Source organism: Rousettus aegyptiacus, unplaced genomic scaffold (assembly GCF_014176215.1).
Source record: "Rousettus aegyptiacus isolate mRouAeg1 unplaced genomic scaffold, mRouAeg1.p scaffold_m13_p_16, whole genome shotgun sequence".
In the NCBI taxonomy this organism is placed as follows: Eukaryota; Metazoa; Chordata; class Mammalia; order Chiroptera; family Pteropodidae; genus Rousettus; species Rousettus aegyptiacus.
In genome coordinates, this window is record NW_023416291.1 from 51395539 (window position 1) to 51411553 (window position 16015).

The window sequence follows — 16015 nt, forward strand, 5'->3', positions numbered from 1 at the left end:
ATAGCATCCTGTTCCACCTTCTGACTCCCCGTCGTGATTGGGTCATGTGTTTTATAATCCCAGGTGGGGGACAGGTGGCCACGTTTGGGTTCTGTCTGTGGGACTCCTGGGCAGTCTGCAAGCATGCCCTTCCAGATGGGTTTTGCCTTTGTTCCCGCCAGGAGTTGCAGCCTGAATCCATTTTGGGTGGTTCTTAGCTCTGTCCTATGTGGTGCCATTTTCAGCAAAAACTGAAACCCTATTTATTGCTGATGTTGGCTTTTTCAGCTTTCCAGTGGTTTCTGGGGCTTCCCTTTTCTTACACATTAGGTATCCATTCATTTATTATTTTTTTTCCCAGCATCGCTAGGTGTTCTTTAGTGGGAGGACTTTTCAAGTTCACAGACAGTAACACTGCTGGAAATGGAATTTTGAACGCCTGTCCCAAGTGATCCAGCTCAGGGCAGGAAGCTGGGCTTCCATCTTGCCCAGGACTGGAAACTGCAGGTGGAAAATTCTTCCCCACCCAGTTCCACAGGTCCTTGGCTGACGAGTGGGCATGCCTGAGCTGTCAGGCTAATTCTCAGGAATGTCCCAGGTGGGTGCAGTCTCCTTCCCCATGCTTCCGCCAGGCCTTTTCGGGACAGCAGGAAGAAGCCCTCCCCTCCTGCACTCACGGCCATGCACACCACAGTCTGAGGCCTCCTCGCCAGGCCAGGTCACTTGGGACCTGGGTTCAAACCCTGCTTGTGTTTCTTAGTTCTGGTGACTTTGGACAAGTGTTTTTCTGTCTGAAAGTGACCTCAGTAACCATGGCAACAAGAGCCACAGCAAAGTTCCTGAAGCCATCTCCTCCCGGGCAGTTTTGCTCATTTAGGATCTTTTGCTGATAAAGGCAGTGGGGAGCCCTGGGCGTGTGTCCTCACTCGCCTGTGTAGGGCAGGTTCTGAAACAGGTCGCTAGGACCAAAGGCATGGGATTTAGGCTCCTTCGCAGACGGGCAGCTGCTCCTGGCTTACACTCCTGCCACAGCATGGGCGTGAACCTGTCATGTGCACCCCAGCCTTGTGAAAGCAAACTTCCTGATTTTTGCCAATCTTGGGGGTGCATCTCACCTGAGTTTTAACTCGGTCTCACCTATGTGAGGTCAAGCGTCTCTTCAACATGCACAAGCTATTTGAATTTCCGTTACCTCAAAAGCTTTTGCAAGCTCCCCAGTGCAAGGCACCGTGTTGAACACTAAATGCGCCTCCATCCTCAGCATTTCGTCCGGCCCCCTTTCACAGGTGAGGCACAGAGGCTCACTTCCCGGAGGTCACAGGCTGGGTGTGGAAGTCATTGTGACCTGCAGCTGCCTCTGTAACCCAGTGGGAGGCGACCTTCCCTCTCGCTCTGATGCTGTGGACACGAAGACGGGGCTGAGGTCTCAGGGGGCCTTCTAGAGGCAGGAGTCCTGGCAGGGTGAGCTTGCTGCCCACTGGGTCCCAGCTCTTGGCTGTCCCCCGGCCACTCCTTTTTCCTGTTTTGACACTGGCTCAGCCAGGCCCGGAGATGGGCTTGACATCTTAATCCTCCAGGCAGGAGCCATGATGGAGGAGTCCCCATTAGCTAACCTACCTGCCAACCCGCCTCCTTCCCGCACACACACCCACTCCGCCTGGCACCCAACATGAGGGCTCCTGAGCCTCAGCATCCTGCCTGTGTGAGGAGAGCCCCCACCGGGGGACCCACAGAGCCCCCCTACCTCTTCTAGACAGCAAGTCAGATGGGGACCCTCGTTGCTTGCCCTGGGCTGGGCCCTGTCTGCCACCATAACTCATAAATCAGGGGGCGGAGGGGGTGTCGGAAATGGGTCTGTGGAATGTCTGGATGAGGGGGTGTGCCCTTAACTCTTAGAAGGACAGGGAGCTGGCCTACCTGGGTCTGAGGACACAGATGAGCTGGCGGGGAACACGGGGTCCTTCATGCCCGAGCAGCAGCTGGCAGTGAAGAGGTTATTACCCAGCCCAGATGGGGGATAAAGTGAGGGCACTGGGTGTCCCCACCCTCAGGCCCTGCTGTCACGATGGCCACAGGAAGAGTCCTGCTCTGCTCTCTGCTGCTCCTGTCCTTGCAGCTGGGCCTCAGCGGGGGCCCTGGTGCTCTTGGGTCTCTGTTGGTGGAGGGAGCATTCTCCTCTGGGCCGGCTGCAGGTGAGGGGACCTGGAGGCCACAGCCAGGTAAGGACCCCCAGGACCCTGAGGGACTCCCAGACTCCCTCCTGGCTGACCCAGGCCTGCCATCAGCTACCCTTTACCCCTCCCAGGTGCCCGCCTGCGCCGAGCCCCGGCCAGCCCATGCCAGTTGTGGAGCCTGCCCTTGCCAGTGGCGGACCTGGGCCTGGGCTACACTTCAGAGGAGACGGTCATCTTCCGCTACTGTGCTGGCAGCTGTCCCCGAAGTGCCCTCACCCAGCACGGCCTGACACTGGCCCGTCTACGGGGCCAGGGTCGAGCGCATGGCGGCCCCTGCTGCCGGCCCACCCGGTATGCTGACGTGGCCTTTCTTGATGACCACCACCGCTGGCAGCGGGTGCCCCAGCTCTCAGCAGCTGCCTGCGGCTGTGGCGGCTGAGGGCTCCCAGCCTGGGGCCCTGCCGCCGCACCAGGTGTCTGCTGACTTCAAATTTGTTAGTGACTTAGATGCCAAGAGGATGAAAAGCGGGGTGGGCTGGGGCTGCGAGCAAAGATCACAATAAAGGAAACTGCTCCTGGGCCTCGTGACTCTGTGTTCGGTGGGGTGTATCCTGACCCTACTACCTTAGCTTTTAGTGAGTGGTGGGCAGGCGGGGTCCTGGGCTCCTGCAGATCCCAGCCCAGGCAAACAGCCAGTGCAAGGAAGGCCGGCTTGTCCATTCTCCAACTTTATTCACAAACATTGGGTCTCTGAGAAGCTGGGGGAAGGGATTGAGGTCAGCCAGCAGGGGGCAGCTGTGGGGGATCCCCAGGGCCCATCCCCGCAGGGAGAGAACGGCAGATCACAGAGATGCGACGGCCCCGGGGAACTCGACGCTCTCCAAAATAGGACTCTTCATCTCGAAGGATCTCATGGGAGAAGTCATAACGGGCTGAGTCTCTGCAACAGAAAACAGAAGCTGTGGCTGGGGGGTGGGAGGCACCCCTGTTCCGGGCTGAGCACCTGCTGTGTGGGGGATGGCAGTGTTTGCTCTGAGAGCTGCGTGGGGGTCCGACCAGTGACTGGTACTCTGGGGGCTCCTCGGCTGGGCAGTACCTGAGGATGTACAGAGAGCCTGGCTCCAGCAGCAGCTCCAGCCACTCCCCCGGCTCCTGGGTGTGTACTAGTCGCATGACGCTGGGTGACAGCAGGGACAGGCCGGCAATAGTGGCTCCGCAGAACTGAGGGGGCATGGCGGTGGGTCAGGCTCTGGCCTGGTCAGCCCAACCCCCTGCTGGGAGCTCCAGGGTGCCGGCCTCTGCCCACCTTGACGCTATCCACGTGTGGTTTGATGTAGCCCCGAGGTTCCAGGTCCAGCACGTGCACGGCGGACAGCAGGGTCTGGCCAGGGCCAAAGGCAGCCGCCTGCACACGCTGCAGGATGGCCCGGCTGGCCTCTGACCAGCGCGATTTTTCCGTCTCTCGGAAGCCGTGGATGGCCTGCATAGAGAGCTCAGGTCAAGCCTGGAAACTCCGGGGGGGGAAACCGGGAAACCGAGGCGCGGAGGAACAGTACGGAGCAGGGGGCTGGTTTTCCCAGCATACCCTTGAGCTCGCCCTCAGCTCGCAAACTTGGTCCAACCTAATCCTGGGTCTCAAACCTCGAACCCTGCCGCATCGGGTCTGGCCTGTCCTTTGTATCCGCCCAATTCTGTCTCATATTTCGCCCCAATGCTGGCCCCGCCGCCGCAATACTCATCGGTGTCAGTCTCCGCCCCGAACCGGTGACCCTCCCTCATCTCGCTCCACACTCGTTTCTGCCTCTAACCCTGGTCCTGTCCTCCAACCACCCCTCGGCTCCAGGTCCTGCTTTCAGTTATGGACCTGCCCTCATCTCCGCCTCCGAAGTGCTGCCCCTGGCGCCAGTGACCCCTCGCTTCGAGACCCCGCCCCGCCCGCCGTGGCCCCGCCCCCCCGGGCGTCGCTCCCGGCCCCGCCCGCAGCGCCCCTTCCCCAAGCCCGCCCCCTTCCCAGCCCCATCCCAGAGCGCCACGGCCCCGGCCCGCCCCCCGCGCCGCCGTCCTCACCGCGTCCCAGTGGTCGTACTCGTAGCGGCGGCGGCGCAGCTCGGGCTCCAGCTCGCGGCTCAGTGTCTCCTCCTCGGCCGCGCTCAGGAAGCCAGGCCGCACCACAGCTGCGTCCCGCAGGCGGCTCAGCACGGCCGCGCCCGAGCCCCGCACCCAGGCCGGCCCGGGCAAGCTCCGCAGCGCCAGCCGCCCGCTCCCGGCCATGGCTGGGGAGCCGGGGGGTGGAGCGGGCGGGAGTCGGGGCCACGCCCCCGCGCCGTGGCCATTGGCTGCGGCCGCGCCGAGTCCCTCCGGCGATTGGCTCCCTTAGGCGCCCGCCTCTCGCTCAAGGCTATTGGGTGCTGCTCGGCTCGCCCTCACAAGCTGTTGGCTTCTCCCAGAGCCCGCCTCCTCTGCCGCGCGATTGGGCACCATCCCTCGGGACTTTAGACTATTGGCTGTCCCGCAAGTCCGTCCTCCTGCACAGGCAGGATCCGACCTGGGGTCGCAGGTCAGGGGTCGTAGGATTTGGGCCAAGACTGACGTTATGGAGCCGGCCAGGACTAGTGGTTAAACGTAGAGCACAGTCAGACTGAGATGAAGGGGCCGGGGGAGTGACGTCAAGGCCAAGTTTGCAGGGTTAGGGGTTGTGGCCAAAGGTCAAAGTGAGGCATCACCCCATTTACCCGTCTGTATGGGACTATTCCCACTCGCAAAGAGGCTGGTTTGCATCTTATGAACAAAACAAAAACAAAAAAACGCTTCATGGTAGAATTGTCATATCTCCATTTTGCAGCCTTCACCGGAATATTTAGTGGATCTGGACAAGGATTCTCACAGGCTTCCTAACGTCAGGAAAAGACCGACAACTGTGCCTCCTGATGGAAAAGTACATACCCCCAACCAAGAGGTCACCTGCCAAAAGGCGGAACCTGAATCCAATCAGTTATCTCTAGGTTTATACATCAAGTTACAGGAAACACCAAGGACAGATGTTGCCTACTTCCTTTCCTGACCCGATCATCAAAATCCAGACTGAACGTCCACAAGTTTTTCCAACACATGAATTTCAAGGAAAGAGACGAAAGAAAAAGGGAGCGATTGAGAGGCTGAGAGATCATCAACTAGTTGCAATGTGTGCACTTTGTTTAGACCCTGATTTTAATAAATTAAAAAAATAGAAACAACGGGGGAAATTTGGACATGGGTTGAATATTTGACCATAGTAAGTATTGTAATTTTTTGTTTGTTTGTTTAAAATGGTATTGTGGCTGTCCCTTTAGAGATTCCTTGTCCTACTAGAAATACATACTGAAATATTTAAAGATGTAATGAAATTTGGGATTTGCTTCAAAGTAATCCAGGGCCGGTGGAGGCCAGGGAGGGATGAATCAGTTGGCTGCGAATTGGTAATTGTTGAATTGGTGTGATGGGTACATGAGGCCTCATTAGCCTATATTTTCTATTTTTGTGTATACTTAAAATTGTCCAGAATGAAAAGTTCAGCCAAATGTAACCAATGAAGATAGCCAAAGTCTTCTGAATTTGAAGAAACAAAAGATTTGCCTCAATTCCCCCTTCACCCCTACCCCCTTGTTCTCTGTTCTCCTTTATATACAGCAAAATTCCTCGAAAGACTTGTCTAGCTCCAGTATTTTCTGGCATATTCTTTATGGGGCCACTGCAGACTGGTGTTTGACCCCCATGGCACCGAAACTGCTTCTGTTTGCTGCTCGTGGCTTCCACGATGCCAAATCCGATTCAGTTCTCAGCCTGATCACTGCCTTCATCGACAAGCTTGTCTCCAGCCCTGACCCCAGACCTAGCCATGCCCTGGGATGTCTGAGGCACATCCAGCAACGAACATAGATGTCCCCAATCAGCTTCTGATCCTGCCCCCCAAACCCGCTCTTCCCCGCAGCCTTCCCATTTCGGTTAAAGGCTCTCCGTCTTTCTAGCTGTTCTGGGCCGTTCCCTTGGAGTTTACAAAGATTACTTTCTCAAATCTCACATCCTGTCAGACCTGCCTTTAAAACCGGGCTGGAATCTGACTTCTTGCCGCCAGCCGGGCCGGCGGCCTCCGTCTGGACCATCAGGTCTCCCAACTGGCTTCCCGGTTTCTGAGCTTGCTGCGCTCCCCACTTCTCATCCTTCTTTTTGTTTCCTCTTCTCCAAACCCTCTGTGGTTCTCCCTCTCTCCTTGCTACGACCTACGAGGCCTTTTGAGACCTGTGCTCCTCCCCCGTGTTCTCCGATGTCCACTCTCCCCTTCACTCACTCCACTCCAGCCTCGTGGTTCCTCCCAGGTGCCAGGCATAGTCCTGCCTCCGGGCCTTTGTGCTTCCTGTGCCCTCTGCCTGGACTGCTGTCCCAAGACGGCATCATGGCTTCCCTCCCTCACCCACCTCCTTCAGGTCTTAGCAAGGCCTTCACTGGCCACCCCAGCTAAAACTCTTACCCACAGTGCATACTTCTTTCCCTGACTTTGTTTTTTACACTGTCTGCCTCCACAAGAGTAAGTTCTTTGAGGACAGGGATATTTGTGTTTTCTTCACAACGTATCGCGGCCTCTAGAACAGTGCTTGGAACGGTGAATGTGCTCAGTCAAGGATGCTAAAGTTAGGGAGGGCAGAGCCTCGGGGTCAAGGCAGAAGCAGGAGACTGGTGAAGTGCAGCACACGCATGGTGGGGGGCAGGGAGGGCACCACAGGAGGGGGCAAAGACTACAAAGATTTAATTTAAAATCACAGTGTCTCATCCAAGATACCTGTCCTTAGGGGCACCCCCAAATCCAGAGGTCCTTGAGGGCCCGCCCAGGCTCAGCAGCGAGGGAGGGAGGGCTGCAGCCCCTGCACCTGACCCCTCACTTTCTTCCAGGAGGTGGGGAGCAGTCAGGTGCTCGCTGGGGCAGGTTCTGCTGTCGCTGCTGCCGTCACCACGGGCTCCTTCTGCACCAGCTCGGGCTCGTCCTCACCGTCCTGCGGCGGGTGCACCAGAACCTTGTCTAAGATGCCAAACTCCTGGGCCTCCATGGGGCTCATGTAGCGATCTCTCTCCATGGCCGACTCTGCGGGTGGGGGTAGGGGGACAGAGGCGGGACATGTGCTTAAGAGCAGAGACCTGGGGCTGGGTTCGGGTCCCTTTCTGCCACTTCCCTGTGTGACCTTGGCTTTCCCTCTTGTGCCCCAGTTTCCCCATTGCTAAAATACTTATTTCATTTTTTATTTTTTTACTTGGTATCAATGGGTAACACCTATCTGGGAAAGGGCATGGACCTTGAGTGAAGAGTGTGATGAATTTCCGCTGAACGTCGGCACATGGCCAGCGCCCAGATCGAGAAATGGGACACAGCCAGACCCCGCTGAGACGCACTTCCTGGCACTAGCTCCTCCTCACAGCACTACCGGCCCTGATCAGCGGTGCCTGCTGCTGTCCCTGACCCACGTCGAGTCACAGCGCCACCCTCTCTTCCACTCCGCAGCAGGTTTCCGAGTTTCGCCCAGGCTGTCGCCGGGCCGTCCTCTCACTGCTGTCCTGTATCCCGCTGTGCGAGCCCAGCGACGCACACACTCCGTCGCTGCGGACGCCTGCGGGTTTCCCCGCTTGGCGCCTGCACGAACCGGACCGCGTTCCCAGTGGACGTGAGCGCTCAGTCCTCCGGGTTCTGTGCCGAGCGGGGGAAGCCCGCGTCTTTCCGCAGGTCTGGCCTCGGCCAGCAGTGCCCGACAGCGGAGCGGGGGCTGCAGGCGAGGGCCTCGGTGGCTACGAGGTTGCACACTGGCCAGCGCGGTCGGCATTCCAGCTGCCCCCCCCCCCCGCCCCCGTTCTCTCGGCATTAGCCCTGTCAGTATTTCCTATATCAGCCTTTCTAGTGGACTGAAATGGCATCTCGCTGCGGCTTTAATCTGCCTCTCCCTCGTAACTCATGATGTCATGATTAGATATCATCACTAAAGATGGCGAGCATCTTTTCTTGTGTTTCTTGGCCACTTGGAAAATTCTGTTGAAGACCCTGCTCAAATCTTTTGTCCTAGCTCAACGAAGTTTTTGTGAGGATTCTGTAAATTGGTCTTTTTAAACTGCCTACAACAGGGGGTTCTCAACTGGGGGTGATTCTGTGCCCCAGAGGACCCTGGGCAATGTCTGGCGACAGTTCTGGCTGTTGTAAATGGAGGGTGCTGGCGTCGCGTGAGTGGCGGCCAGGGATGCTGCTGAACGCCCCGCAAGGCACAGGGTGGCCCCGAGTGTCGACGGTGCCAAGGCAGCGAGGCCTGGCTGAGCACAAGGTCTGACTCTTACGTCTGTGTTGGTTCAAATAAAGGGGAGCAGCTGGGGATCCGCCCGGGGTGGGGGCCCACTCACCGATCACCTGCAGGCTCTGCTTGGTGTGTTTGGCGTAGATGCTGTAGAGCTGTTTCTTGAGTTTCATGATCTCCTCTGCCTGAATGGCGATGTCTGTGGCTTGGCCCTGGGGGACGTCCCAAGAGGAAGAAGGTGGGAACCGTGTCAGCCACTAATGGAGGGGTGGGGGGAGCGCGGGGTGGGGACTGGAGATGGGTCTCGAGAGCCCCCTCTGGAGTTTGGACGGCCAGTGTCCAGGCAGGTGGGACGGGGCCGTGCGAGTCCCTCTACATCCTGCTTTATCCTCACGACTACCAGGAAGGCTTCCTGGATTAAATATATTTTCGTATTTTCTGTATCTGGGCCTCACTCGCCCAGATGAATGGTTCCTCTCAGGGCTAGCTAATTCCTAGAAATAGCACACAGCTCACCCACGAGCACACCAGCCAGCCCAGAGCCCACACTGCCACCTCCTCCTCGAGGGACTCTGGGCCACTGTCCCCATTGTCCCCCTGCCCCAGTTGCCCAGGGCCAGGTGTCACACCCAGAGCTCAGTGTGATTATTCAAATTAGCCAATCTTAAGCCTTTTGAGTTTTGACTTGTCGGTTTTTTCCCCACAGAAACTACAAGAAAGGCTCTTGCCACATTTTCCTCCTGCTCCCTCTGTCTGCTGAGCAGCCCTGGAGCCTTCTCGTGTGGCCCTGCCATGGCCTGGCCGCCCCTGCCCCTTGGAAACTGTGAGTGACAAACTACCTTTTCAGTGGCGAGTGTCACCTGTTGACCTCACTACACCTGCATAATTAACCCTACGCTTTAGAACACCCCCCCAGCTCCTGCCCAGCCAGTCCTGTCTAGGCCCCCGTGCCTCATCCCCGAAGCAAGTCCCAGGGCCTGGCACTCACCCGGGCGCCCCCGGAGGGCTGGTGGATCATGATGCGCGAGTTGGGGAGCGAGTGGCGCATGCCTGGGGTGCCGGCAGCGAGCAGCAGGGAGCCCATGCTGGCGGCCTGGCCCACGCACCACGTGCAAATGGGGTTCAGGATGTACTGCATCGTGTCGTAGATGGCCAGGCCCGAGGTCACCATGCCACCTGCGGGCAGAGGCATGAGTGAGGGGCTGGGCCAGCTCCACTACCATCCTTTCCCTGTTGCACCCCTTTAAAGCAGGGATCTGCAAATACCTCGGGGGGTTGGAAGGTGACAGAAACAGGTGACAGAGGCCCATGGTTGGGGGGAGAGGAGGGGAGGAGGGGGCGGGAAGGGGGCAAAATTAAAGTGCTTGCTCCAGAGTGAGCCGACTGTTGCCACACGTGTATGTGGGCCCAGCGGGACCAGACCTGTCAAATTTTAAAGAGGTACTAGAAAGCGGGAGATACGGTGGCTACGTTGAAGCCTGAAGGCAGCAGCCTGCCTGAGTCTGAACCCTGGCCAGGCGGCTTATCGTCTGTGTGGCCTTGGACAAGTTACCCGGCCTCTCGGAGCTACACGTCGCCTTGTAGACTGTGGTACCTAAATAGTACCTACCAGGTGAGGTTGCAGTGAGGCCCAAATAAATGAAATGTGTATAAAGTGCTTAGAAAAGCATTTGACACAGTAAGCAATCAATCAGGACTGGCTATTGTTTGTGGGGCGGGAGGGGAAGGGTGGAGGTGGAATCTACCAATTTTAATATGTAGATTACTCAGTCAGGTTGGTACACTGTTATGTGTGTGACTGAAGAGGCAAGTTCAGCAGAAGTGTTGTGAAACTGAGCTTAAAAGCAAGGAATAGGCAGCTTTTGGAGGATTCGAGACATCGTTGGGATTCTGAAGGAAGCTCTGGACCCTTTCTCCAGAGAGAAAACATCTCTGATGGGGTGGGGGTGGGGGTGGGGGTGGGAGTCTCGGTCCCTGAGTCACTCAGTGCCTCCAGGGGGGCCCCTCACGCTCAGGGAGGCGCCGTTCACAGCTCACCAGGGCTGTTGATGTACATGTGGATGGGCTTCTTGTTGCTTTCGGACTGCAGGAACAGCAGCTGTGCGATGACCAGGCTGGCCACGCCATCATCGATCTGCAAGTGGAGGAAGGCAGGGTGGGGGATGTTTTCACATGGGAGGCAAGGAGAGGGCAGGGTGGGGAATGTTTTCACATGGACGGCAAGGAGAGGGCCAAGGAAGCCGTTGTGGGGTGGCTGCAGATGAGTCAGGGAACCAGGATGGGGGTCAGAGCCCAAGTAAGACCGGTTGGGAAGAATTCAGGATCCAGGAGATGTTTGGCTCACAGGAAGGGGTAGTCAGTGGGCTCTGGGCACAGGTCGGGGAGAGGGACTGGAGCCCAGGAATGGGAGGAGATCATAGGTCAGGGAGAGATCAGGAAGGGAGAAGAGGGTGTGAAGGGGTCAGGAGGGAATGGCAGAGAGTACTGGGGACCAGAAGGGGGGCTCAGAAGCTTATGTGCCCAGGAAGGGGAGTGTCAGGTTGAAACTAGAGCGGAGCCTAGAGACAAAAGTCAAGCGGGAGAGATCAGGGGGCCGAGGGAGTTCGAGGAGGAGGGGCGCATGGGGTCCAGGCAGGCGCAGAGAAGAACGGGGGCGCGGGGCGCTTACCGGACCCATGACACACACGATGCGTTCCCGCAGCAGCCGCGAGTAGATGTCATAGGCGCGCTCGCCGCGACCCTGGGGGAGAAAGGTGTGGGTGAGGGTCAGGGGCAGGCGGTGCCCCCAGCCTCGAGCCCTCGAGCCGTGTCCCAGGACGGCCGCCGTACCGTCTGCTCCACCACGATGGGAATGAGCGGGATGGCCCGGGCCGCCGTAGCGTGCAGGCTCCGCTGCAGGACCAGGCCGGTCTTGGGCGTACGCTGAGGGGAAAGGCGGGCGGCGAGGCGACGCCCCAACGCGAGGCACCTGCCTGTCGCCACCCGGGCCCCCCCCACCAATAGTCCGGGCCACATGCCGCCGCTCCTTCGCCCGGTTTCCGTCCGATGACGGAACTACAACTCCCGGCGTGCTTTGCACCCACGGCACGTGCGCACCAGTCCGCCCACTTCCGGGAAGCTGGGCGGGCACGTTCAGCGTCGGGGGCGGAGCCTGGAGCGCCCTTGGAGTTTTTCTCGAGTCGAGTCTCTTTTCCGACGAATTCGCCGTCATGATTTTCCGTTCTTCGTCACTTATTTTAAAAAACAGCGTCGTTGTGCTCACTGGGCCCTGGCCTCAGAGAGCTTCCGACTCCTACCTAGACCTTCCCGTTCGTCTGTGGTCACGTGTGGGATACCGGGCTGTGGGAACCCAAGGGTCGGCCGGAGCGCTGACTGACTGTGTGTGCCCTTAGATCCATTGCTTAACCCTTCGGGGTCTGAAGTTTCTTATCTAGAGAGGGCAAGTGGTCAAACCAGTCTCGCGGGGGTGGATTTAAGGATACCTGTTGCAGTCTTGGCTCCACTACTTAACCGACTGTGTGTCCTTGAGCCTCAGTTTCCCATCTGTAAAATGAGGGTTACGACAGTAACCTACTTCTAGGGTCGTTGTGCCTGAGGTCCTCAGAATGAGGCCTAGAACGCAGTGAGAGCTGTTTGTCTTAGCTGTTGACGTGTTAGTTATTGATGCGTTAGATCAGGAACCACAGGGTTGCAAGAAGTCCTCCCAAACGAAGGTTCATTCGAAGTGGGTTTCCATGCATGAGCGGGACTGGTGCTGGACTCTAAGCTCCATGCTGGGTGCCCTAGATGAGGGTAGTTCTGTACCCTCCGTGCCCACAGGTATCCCAGTGTGGCGGGGAGATAGACCAGGACAGACACTTCCCACCTGATGGACTCTGGGGCAAAACCGAAGGGAGGACGTGGGAGTGGGAGAGTTTGTCTGCACTGCGGGCGGGAGGCCCGGATCTAGGCCTCGCTGGTGGGGGTTGGCGGGCGGGGGCAGCTGGCATTTGGGCCCTGGGAGTGGCGCTTCCCCAGAGAAGACTGAGGAGGAGGTGGGCAGCTTAGCCGGCCTAGTTTCTGCTGTGAGTCAGGTGGGTGGGCCTGCCCAGCCCGGTCCCTGAGGGCCTGAGCTCTGGCCCTGCCCTAGAAGAAGGGCTATCAGCTGTCACCACCCTTGCATCCCTCCCCTCAACACTTCTCCACAGCCCCTGCCCTCTCTACCTCCTCAAAGATGCCCAGTTCCACCCTCCCCGCCCCCTCACCTAACCTTTGCTGTGTCCTCTTCCTGAATCTGGCTCCTGAGTCTCTACTCAAATGTCGCCTCCTTAGAAAAGACTTCCCTAAGCCCCCTGGCTATGCCAGACGTGCTCTGGAGCATTTGCCTTGTTTTGTTGGCTGAAACAATTCCATCAATTCATTTGTTTCCTCTTCATTGTCTGTAGAGGTGACCTCCATGAGGTCAGAGGCTCTGTGGTCTTATTCAGATCTGTGGCCCTGGGAACACTGTTTATCAAAACTTTTTCATTAGAACTCGAGGGGAAATACCATCTTATGAGATGGTATTTATCTTTACTGTGAGTAATGTCTTCTAATAGTTTCTATTCTATTTTATTCCATTTCATTCTTATCGGGGTTTCTCCACCTGGGCACTGTTGACATTCTGCGCTGAATAATTCCTTGTGGGGTAGGGGGAGGCTGTCCCGTGTGTCGTAGGCTGTTGAGTGACATCCCTGGTCTCTACCCACTAGACGCCAGTAGCATTCCTCCCTCCGCTGTCCCCCCAGATGGCAGAATTGCTCCCAGTTGACAATCACCGACCTAAAGTGGGTAGTGACTTGAAAATGGAGAAAAAAAAAAAAAGCAACGTTTGAACAGTGCCTGGCACATCGTAGGCACTCCATTAATATTTAATATTTATTCCTCCAAACTTTGCTTGGGGGATAATGAATGCATGAATGAATAAATGAAAAGATATGTCTTGGCTCTTGGCTGCAAATCAGCCCGTCCTGCCAGGTTTCGGTTAGCAAGCCATGCTCAGAGAGGAGCTCCGACCATTGTTCCCTGTCCCCAGATGAGTGTCAAACAGGCCTACGGAACTGCTGGGAACTGAGAGTTACGAGAAAGCAGTGGGGGCGCGAGGCCTGGAGAGGCCTGGGTAAGTAGACGCTCCCGGGGACAGCTCAGTCGTCCCTACGACTCCTCTGGAAACTCGGTTGACACCAAATTTCAAATGTACGTAGTCCACCTCTAGTTACTCCCTTTAGGAAATGCTCAAAGGTGAGCCCCAAGGTTTGGCCGCCCCGCTGTGTATGGCAGAACTGTTTAAAAATCTGCCGTTGCAGGTAGCTGTCGCTATGTTACAAAGCACCCCTGCGCTTAGGGGCTTATTATTCCCCAGAATTCTGGCCTAGGCTCAGCAGAGTGACGGTTTTACACGTGGGGTTGCTGGGGCAGGAGCAGCCACGACACACACTCCTCGGTAGCATGTCCCCCGAGCCCTGGCTGGGCTCACAGGGCCCCTCTCTCCACGCGGCCGCTCGGGCTTTCTCTCTGCGTGTGGCGGTCTTTACTTCCCAGAGAGAGGAAGCAGGAGCTACCTGTCTTCGGAAAAAACCTCGGCCTGTGAGTCACAACGGCCAAACCCGAGTTTAAGGGGAAGGAGAGGGGAGTTCAACTCTTGGTGTGACGAGTGGCGGGGGCACAGGATGGAAGGAGTCGATGGTGGCTGTCTTTAGAGACAGTCTCCCACACTCGCGCTGCAGAACTATTAGAAATAAATGTCCAGTACATGTAAAAGGAGACTGATGAAGTCAGTCTCTGTGGAATGTAACTGATATTTATTGAGTGTGGTCCAGGGGTCTATTCATCAGGTATGAGTCTGAGAGAGGGAAGCCCCAAAGTACCAGTGTCTGAGATAAGGTAGAAAGGCCTTTCTCTCTAAGTAACCGGCTGGAGCTTGGCATCCAGGGTGAGCAGAGGGACTCTGTACTAGGAATTCTCTGGAGACTTCTCCTGTCTGTTCACGCCTCAGCCATCCCTAGGGTAGAGCCCTGCTGGTCTTAAAAATCCGAAGTGGAGCCGGCATATTCCAATCCCAAGAGACAGAAGAACAGGCAAAGGGTGCAGGCCGGCCAGCCCTGAAGGAAGGCTGCCACCTCCCCCTCTGCGTACATCCTGCTGGCCGGGGCTTAGTCACACGGCCACACTTCATTGTAAAGGAGGCTGGAAGGGTTGTTTGTTCACGCACGTGATGTCTGCTGAGCACGACAGCAGGATACAGTGCGACTGAAACCAAACAAACAAGCGAATGCAAAGAAAAACACACAGATCGTGGCCTTGAGAAACTCCCCTGCCGTCCCCGTGTCTCTCTTCGGGGAGGGACTTGCCACCCAGACGAGGGAACTGTGGTCAGCAGGAGCCTGTGGCTTCCACCTCGAGGATCAGTTTCGGTTCAGAGAGCCACCATGCTCAGAGTCCCAGGCGACCCAGGGCCGAGGCAGAGGAACGGTGTCCCGCGTTTCCGCCTGGACGCGGGACCCGACGTCAGCATTCGATCCCTCCCGCCCGCCACCAGTTGACAAGGCTTCGTCCAGCGTGAATCACGGTTCAACCTCAGAGTCCTCTTTTCCCACACCTTCTTTTCCTCAGTGTCGATCTTTAATAAACATTGTGTACCTAACCTGTGACTAAAAAAGTCATCTTTTTTATAGCTGTATAGCATCCATTATGTAGAAGACTCTTAATTTATATAGGCCACCCTTTGTTGATGGATGTCTTTGTTGTGACGACAGATTGACAGATTTTTTTTTTTCTCTTATCAGATTCGACTTTTATTTTTTAATGTTTTTCCAGTCGGGCTAGAGTTTATTTCTGCCGGAGGTGGAGGCTGGGAGGGCCAGGGAGACGCCTCCGGCCCCATGGGGATGCCAACCAAACTGATAACACAAGAGCAGATTTGTCTTTTAAAGGGACTCCTGTGCCCTGGAGAGCCCCGGGCTCAGCCCTTGGTCTCCTCTCTCCACGCCCCCTCGGTAATCTCATCTGGTCTGCTGGCTTTCCACGCCCGTGCGCCTGGGTGCTGCCGAGGTTTCTCTCTCTCATCCAGGTTTGTCAACCCCAGACCTCCCTCCCTCACGTCTCCCCGTGCATGTCTAATTAGGCACCTCAAAATGAACATGACTGAAGTAAATTAATGATCCTATCCCCTAGCCTGCGCATCCCTCCTCCATCCTCCCACTCGCTCATACTGAAAAACATGGAGTCATCCTTGATTTCTCTCTTTTCATAGCGCCTGAAATCCAATCTTTAGGATAATCCAGCTGGCTCAACCTTCCAGGTGTACTCAGAACTCAGCCCCCTTTCCCCAGCCCGTGCTGCCTCCCCGACTCGAGCCGCCATCATCTCTCGTCTGGACGGTTGTAGTCACCTCCACCCATCTGTCCCTGCTCCCACTCCTGCCCCCCCGTTCTCACAGCGGCCAGAGGAATTCCTTTAAAACTTAACGGAGTCCATGTTATTCTTCTTAGCACCGGCCTGTGGCTCCCTGCCACACTCAAGTCCTGGTGACACTCTGCGATG

The 16015-nt window shown here is 56.8% G+C and overlaps 3 protein-coding genes across 3 annotated transcripts; 1 reads left to right on the forward strand and 2 right to left on the reverse strand.

Moving 5' to 3' along the window:
- The first annotated feature begins 118 nt into the window (after window positions 1-118).
- PSPN (persephin) lies at window positions 119-2734 on the forward strand. The gene is made up of 2 exons (XM_016145245.2): window positions 119-2198; window positions 2285-2734. The coding sequence occupies exons 1-2, from the start codon at window positions 2045-2047 to the stop codon at window positions 2590-2592; spliced, it is 462 nt and encodes a 153-aa protein (XP_016000731.1). The 5' UTR covers window positions 119-2044; the 3' UTR covers window positions 2593-2734.
- Window positions 2735-2860: 126 nt separating this feature from the next.
- On the reverse strand, window positions 2861-4441 carry ALKBH7 (alkB homolog 7). The gene is made up of 4 exons (XM_016145237.2): window positions 4221-4441; window positions 3460-3633; window positions 3250-3374; window positions 2861-3093 (listed from the first exon to the last, which is right to left on the reverse strand). Exons 1-4 carry the CDS (start codon window positions 4422-4424, stop codon window positions 2931-2933), a joined length of 666 nt encoding a protein of 221 aa, XP_016000723.2. The 5' UTR covers window positions 4425-4441; the 3' UTR covers window positions 2861-2930.
- Window positions 4442-6911: 2470 nt separating this feature from the next.
- Window positions 6912-11578, reverse strand: LOC107511090 (caseinolytic mitochondrial matrix peptidase proteolytic subunit). The gene is made up of 6 exons (XM_016145206.2): window positions 11285-11578; window positions 11124-11195; window positions 10493-10589; window positions 9444-9631; window positions 8562-8667; window positions 6912-7266 (listed from the first exon to the last, which is right to left on the reverse strand). The coding sequence occupies exons 1-6, from the start codon at window positions 11468-11470 to the stop codon at window positions 7091-7093; spliced, it is 825 nt and encodes a 274-aa protein (XP_016000692.1). The 5' UTR covers window positions 11471-11578; the 3' UTR covers window positions 6912-7090.
- Between the last annotated feature and the right edge of the window lie 4437 nt (window positions 11579-16015).

Coding starts and splice junctions, on each gene's coding strand:
- PSPN (XM_016145245.2), top strand. CDS start 2,045: ATGGCCACAGGAAGAGTCCTGCTCTGCTCTCTGCTGCTCCTGTCCTTG. Junction 2,199..2,284: donor GACCTGGAGGCCACAGCCAG/GTAAGGACCCCC, acceptor TACCCCTCCCAG/GTGCCCGCCTGCGCCGAGCC.
- ALKBH7 (XM_016145237.2), bottom strand. CDS start 4,424: ATGGCCGGGAGCGGGCGGCTGGCGCTGCGGAGCTTGCCCGGGCCGGCC. Junction 3,634..4,220: donor AGTACGACCACTGGGACGCG/GTGAGGACGGCG, acceptor CTCTCTATGCAG/GCCATCCACGGCTTCCGAGA. Junction 3,094..3,249: donor GGCTCTCTGTACATCCTCAG/GTACTGCCCAGC, acceptor TTTCTGTTGCAG/AGACTCAGCCCGTTATGACT.
- LOC107511090 (XM_016145206.2), bottom strand. CDS start 11,470: ATGTGGCCCGGACTATTGGTGGGGGGGGCCCGGGTGGCGACAGGCAGG. Junction 11,196..11,284: donor CCATCGTGGTGGAGCAGACG/GTACGGCGGCCG, acceptor TTTCTCCCCCAG/GGTCGCGGCGAGCGCGCCTA. Junction 7,267..8,561: donor GCAGAGCCTGCAGGTGATCG/GTGAGTGGGCCC, acceptor CCCCACCCGCAG/AGTCGGCCATGGAGAGAGAT.